The following is a 6,901-nucleotide window of genomic DNA, read 5'->3' on the forward strand; positions in this document are numbered from 1 at the left end:
CACCACATTTTATTAATCCACTCATGTATTGATGGGCACTTGGGTTGTTTCCACATCTTTCACCTCTCACAAAAATCAACTCACGGTGGATAACAGACTTAAACCTAGGGCATGCAACTATAAGAATTCTGAAGCTCAGACTCGGGGGGATGGGGAGGCATGGGCAATATATATAACCTGAACTTTTGTACCCCCATAATGAGCTGAAATTAAAAAAAAAAAGAATTCTAGAAGACAACGTTGGAAATAGTCTTCTAAACATTGGCTTAGGCAAAGAATTTATGAAGAAGACCCCAAAGGCAATCACAGCAAGAAGAAAAATAAATGAATGGGACCTGATCAAATTACAAAGCTTCTACACAGCCAAAGAAATAATCACGAGAGCAAATATACCTTTGTCTTTTAATATTTTTGCTGTACATTAGGGGATATGCCAGGAGTTGGAATGTCTTGCAAACTAAGGAAGTTATTTTTTCCTCACTGTCCCTTAGAGGCTACCTGAGTTTATTGGGTTCGCCTCCCCTTGAGGTCCAATTAATTTCTCTCTCTCTTTGTAGCTGGGCAGATTTTTAAAATATTTTGTTTTTATTTATTTATTTTTATTTCAGCATATTATGGGGGTACAGAAGTTTAGGTTACATATCTTTCCCATGCCCCCCACCCCTCCAAGTCAGAGCTTCAAGCGCGTCCATTCCCCAGACTTTAAACACAAGGCAGAAAATGGCCATACCAAATCAAGCCTCAAGGTTAAATGTATATGGGAGATTTCCAAACTGGAATTTCTGGGCACCATTTCATTATTCTCTTGGGAAAAGACAATTTGACATTGACAACTTGCCTGTATTCCATTCTTTTCTACTAGTGTGAGCAGGAGTTAGAAGAGCATGGGAGTAACATGTCTCTGGGAGGCCACAGTGTGCTGCATGTGTGGATGCATTAGGGGTGTTTGTGTGTGTGTGTTTGTGTGTGCATGCTTAGGGTGAGGCCGTCTTTCAGGGAAAGGGCACCTGGGCTCTGTGCTCCAAAGGTACTCATACTATAAAGGCTAAGATTCAAGGCCACAGTGGGAAACAAAGAGGGGATGCATTGCAATTCCTGGGACACCTTTGTAACCAAATGAATAAAGTACAAATGCAACAACGTCTGGACAGAGGGACTCCTTGTGTCTTCAAGTTTCAGCAGCCAGGAGGCCACCTCATTCCTCGACATCCCCAGACAACATCTCTCATCACTCTGCTCTTGCTCATTCCCCTGCCTCACTGGCTTCCTTGCAGGCTTTGAACACCTGAGGAACAGTTTCCTCAGGGTCTTTCATGATCATTTCTACTGCCTTGCACACACTTCTGCAGAGAGCACTGTGATTCCCTCCTGTCTGCCTCTTGGTGTCGATTGAATTCTCACCTTGTCTGCTGCTCTTTCCTGAATGTCCAGTAAAAAAGAAAAGAAAAGAAAAGAAAAAAACTCCCATGCTTTCCTTTTTACCTCTTTCTTTTTCTTCATAGGATTCATCACCATCTAACACAGCATGTGGTGAATTTTATTATTTGCTTGTATTTTGTCTCTGGTCGTTCGATTGCAGGGACTTCTGTTTCATAGCATCATTCATTCATTGTCTAGAAAGTGCCTGGAACATGTCAAAATTTACTTTATATTCCTCAAATGTGTGAAAGATTTTCTCATTAAAATTTTGGAATACAGGCCAGGTGAGGCGGCTCACACCTGTAATTCTAGCACTTTGGGAGGAGGAGGCAGGAGGATCACTTGAGCCCAGGAGTTCGAGGCTGCAGTGAGCTACGATGATGCCACTGCACTCCAGTAGTGAGAGAACGAGACCCTGTCTCACACTAAACAAACAAAAAAACAAGAAAAAAAACTCCTTTAGAATATATAGCCTCAGGGAAAGGCTGTGAGTGGGGCAGAAATTCTTAATGAGAGATTCCAGGTGATCCCCTAACAGGGACCAGGTCCTCACACAAAATATAGAAATTAAGTTCTTGTAGAATGGATGTTACCAGAGGCTGGGAGGGCTGGGGTGAGGGGTGGGGAGATGTTGGTCAGTAGATAGAAAATCACAGTTACATAGGAGGAGTAAGTCCAAGAGATCTATTGGACAGCATCATGGTGACTACAGTTGATGATATATTGTATTCTTAAAACATTCTAAAGGAGTGAATGTTAAGTATTTTCACCTCAAAAATGAGGACTTCATGAGGCAATGGAGATGACAATAATTAATAGCTAGATTTAGCCATTGCATAATTTATATGTACCTCAGAACATCATGTTGTGCAAGATACTTACAATTTTACTTGTCAAAGATAATAAAAATTTAAAAACAGAAATTAACTTTTGACTTTAAAATATAAGTGATAGCACTTCTGACAGGTTTGTAATGCAAGCTTGTGTCATGCTCTCCTTCTCACTTTTAGTTTTCCCATCAACCAGATGGAGCCAGAAAATGATACACGCATTTCAGAATTTCTTCTGCTGGGATTTTCAGAGGATCCAGAACTGCAACCCCTCCTCTTTGAGCTGTTCCTGTCCATGTACCTGATCACTGTGCTTGGGAACCTGCTCATCATCCTGGCCACAGTCTCAGACTCCCACCTGCACAGCCCCATGTACTTCTTCCTCTCCAACCTGTCCTTTTCTGACATCTGCTTGGTCTCGACCACTGTCCCAAAGATGCTGGTGAATGTGCAGACCCACAGCAAAGTCATATCCTACGCAGGCTGCATCACCCAGATGTACTTCTTTGTACTCTTTGTAGGGCTGGACAGCTTCCTCCTGACCGTGATGGCTTATGACCGGTTTGTGGCCATCTGCCACCCACTGCACTACGCGGTCACCATGAACCCCAGGCTCTGTGGGCTGCTGGTGCTGGTGTCTTGGATCATGAGTGCCCTGAGTTCCTTGTTAGAAAGCTTAGTGGTGCTGTGGGTGTGCTTCTGTCTGGACTTGGAAATCCCCCACTTTTTCTGTGAACTTAATGAGATAATCCACCTTGCCTGTTCTGACACCTTTCTTATTGACATGGTGATGTATTTCTCAGCTCTACTGCTGGGTGGTGGTTCCCTGGCTGGGATCCTTTACTCTTACTCTAAGATAGTTTCCTCCATACGTGCAATCTCCTCAGCTCAGGGGAAGTATAAAGCATTTTCCACCTGTGCATCTCACCTCGCGGTTGTCTCCTTATTTTACTGCACAAGCCTCGGGGTGTACCTCAGCTCTGCTGCTACACACAACTCACACTCCAGCGCAACAGCCTCGGTGATGTACACGGTGGTCACTCCCATGCTGAACCCCTTCATCTACAGCCTGAGGAATAAAGACATAAAGAGGGCTCTGAAGCAGTTCTTCAGAGGGAAGCAGTAAAAAAATACCATTTTGCAAGAAGTGTGTGTGATTTCAGTACTCTAAGCTCTAGAGCCTGAAATGGTGATTCATGAGTCAGATTGTGCAAGTACAATTTGCTCCTTCTAGTTATTTTCTGATATTTCAACTTCTTTGATCTTAGCTGCATTGTAGAATTTAATGTATTCTTATATAAAGATTACTGCTCTATGATATCCAACTGATTTTTGCATTATTTTCAAACTACAGTTCAAAAGGATTTGGAGATTCCTATTCATCCCACACTGTATTAACCCTAAATGACCAACCGCATTTGAAAAGTATAAGATCATTTGTATAATTTTATTGTAGATAAATATCTAATACCACGGATTTTCACTTTTGAGTTTGTCATTCCTGTCTCTTTCTTTTTTTTATTTCAGCATATTACAGAGGTACAAATGCTCTGGTCACATAAATTGTCTTTGCGCCACCAAGTCAGAGCTACAAGCGTGCCCATCCCCCAGATACTTTCCTGTTCCAAGATACTCTCTATTTTTGTCTTCTGCTATATGGCTCTTTTTTAAATGTCAGAATATTATGGGGATACACATATTTTGGTTACATAATTTGCTTTTGTACAGTTTGAGACAAAGTTACAAGTTTGCCCATTACCCAGTTAGTGTGCTTTGTGCCCATTAGGTGTGAATTTACCCATCCCCTCCGCACTCCAACCTGCCTGACACCCTATGAATGGTATCTCCATATGTGCACATCAGTTGTGATCGATTAGTACCAGTTTAATGTTGAGTACATGCGATGTTTGTTTTTCCATTCTCGTAATACCTCACTTAGAAGAATGGGCTCAGGCTCCATCCAGGATAATACAAGAGGTGCTAGATCACCGTATTTTATGGCCGAGTAGAACTCCATGGTACACATATACCACATTTTATTAATCCACTCATGTATTGGTGGGCACTTGGGTTGTTTCCACATCTTTGCAATTGTGAATTTTTCTGCTATATACACTTGAGTGCAGATTTTTTTTTTTTTGTAGAATGTCATTTTTCCCTTTGGGTAAATACCGAGTAGTGGGATTGCTGGATCAAATGGTAGTTCTACTTTTAGTCCTTCGACGTATCTCCATACTACCATCCACAGAGGTTGCACTAGTTTGCAGTCCCACCAGCAGTGTATGAGTGTTCCTATCTCTCCACATCCACACCAGCATTTGCTGTTTTTGGTAAAAGCCATTCTCACTGGAGACAAGTGATGTCTCATTGTGGTTTTGATTGTCATTCCTTGCCCTATCATACCTAACTGCTCATCCTGTGTTTTATAGCCGTCATGACATTTTATTGTCCTGATTAGCACCTGTCCTCTATTCAGCTCTGTTCCTACAGTGCCTGCTACATTCCTTAGCACAGAGTAGGAAGGCAAAATTTGGTCATCAAATACATATACCAAGTGTAGTCTATACAGAAAGAAAAACGTACAATGAATCAACTGACTTCATATGGCCCTAGATTCAGAGATGACGTTAATAATGACTAGTAAAAGTTTCAGTCAGATGTTGAACTATCATGGACAATTTGTTTTGATGATGCACATTATTCATTGAAGTGTGGAAGCTTGGTGTCCATGTGTAAGGAGGTTTGTTCATCCAAGTGAATGTTTTGGTGTCGTAGTCTATATTGTTTCATTGTATCATCTTGCTGTTTCCACTTAAAGTTTTCCAGTGCCACCCACAAATATGACTCCTTCCATTGTTCTAACAAATATATTCTTTGTTAAAAATATTTTTCATAAGCATTTGAGTCCAGGTAAGTGAACAATATGTGTATCCACACTATCATCAGCTGTGTTTTTTTTTTTTTCGCTTTTATACTCTAAATTCTCCCAAATCTTCATGATCAAAGTATGACTTATATAATACCTTCAGTTTCTTCCCATTATTGCCTCTGGGAATAGAGACTTCTCTCTGAGTTAGAATTTGTTCCTGCAGAAACATATATGTCCTTCCAAATTCGCCTCAATATCTAGAATCAATCTAAACTTATTTTTCTGTAAACTAGAACATGAACCTCAACATTGAAATGGAAGAAACTGACCACAAATTGGCTCAGGACAGAAGTGCTCTACTCCCACACACGACAACGTGAATGAACCTTAGAAACACAATCCAGAGACTCACGGCTAAATACAGTCTCCTGGGGAGGCCACCCGCTCCACGGTCTCATTAGGCACTAATGGCATTATACTAAACAAATTGATTTTAGGATGTCTTCATACACAGCAATAGTTAACTAGACAATAATTGAAGCAAACAGAACTGGGGGCAATGATAATAATCTGCCATTTTTATCTTTGGCATTTGTTCTGATATTTGAAGACAGCATCCATAATTAGTTTGTGATTCAACTTTATTTCAGATAACTGCATTCAAAAGTGACTACATGGAGAGTTCCTCCCAGGTTACAAGGAGCGGTTGGGAGGAAATGCACGTTTGTGCAGGAGAAGTTGTGAGCCTGAGTCACGTGAGTGGCCAGGAATTCAAACACACTTGTGGGCCCTCCTTTAAGCATGAAGACTGAAGAGGTTCCTGAGGCTAAGAGAAATATAATGGAAGGTATTGGTATTGTTCATTCATTGCCCCTTTAGTGATGATGACAAAATTTAGAAAAGGGGGTGATATGTCATCGATGGCAAAACAAAGAGCCATTGTTTTAGGTAGCACTGGATGTTTTCAAGCAGAAACAGAAAGATAATTCAATAAAAATTAAAACCCACGAACCGAACCGACACCCCACTGAATAAACCCTCACACATGGACACCGATCCTTCATACTTCAACAGGGGGCTGTACAACTTAAAAAGGAAATATTTTGCATAATAATGCAATGTGTGGTTTAAAACTTTGCTTCATCATCTTTGAGGTCCTCTGTCACTCTGTAGCCACATTAGGTGAATCTACTTGTTCAAATTTGTCCCTTGTGTAGACTCCACTTGGAGACATGTCATCAAGAACCAGTTTTTTCCAGTGACTGTGGTGAGCTCTGTGGACATGAGCAAGAGAACAAGACCCCAATGAGAGAATAAAACTCAGCGACTAATTATAAAATACTAACATGCTAAAGTCTGCATTTCAGGAAAAGAAGTTAAAATAGGAATATAAAAATGGTGGTAGAAGTGCAAGTAAAAAACTATGGTCTCAGATTTTCTTATACTATAAAATTATTTAGGTGTCCTCAGTTGCTAAGTGTATTTTTTTCCCAAAGGAGCAGTACAACTCATGAATATTCCTTTAGTAAAACTTAACGAAGAAATGTGGTATGACACATGCCACGTGAGAAGAAATTATACTTTAAAAAATCCATGTTGTCTTATGATATGAATAGGAATTTCCAGGTATTTCTGATCCAAGGTTGGGAATAACATTGGGGGGAAAAAATAGGAAAACAACAAAAGAAAAAATAATCAGATATCAGAATGAGCAGAAAGCCTAAGGAAGTATGTTATTTCAATTGCATAGAGATGTCAATGTCAAAAAAAAAACAAAAACGGA

At 40.4% G+C, this 6,901-nt stretch overlaps 1 protein-coding gene across 1 annotated transcript; it reads left to right on the forward strand.

Moving 5' to 3' along the window:
• Nucleotides 1-2,445: 2,445 nt before the first annotated feature.
• LOC138379675 (olfactory receptor 7A17-like) lies at nt 2,446-3,375 on the forward strand. The gene has a single exon (XM_069464815.1). The coding sequence runs from the start codon at nt 2,446-2,448 to the stop codon at nt 3,373-3,375; it is 930 nt and encodes a 309-aa protein (XP_069320916.1).
• Nucleotides 3,376-6,901: the final 3,526 nt, after the last annotated feature.

This window comes from Eulemur rufifrons, unplaced genomic scaffold (assembly GCF_041146395.1).
Source record: "Eulemur rufifrons isolate Redbay unplaced genomic scaffold, OSU_ERuf_1 scaffold_114, whole genome shotgun sequence".
Lineage (NCBI taxonomy): Eukaryota > Metazoa > Chordata > Mammalia > Primates > Lemuridae > Eulemur > Eulemur rufifrons.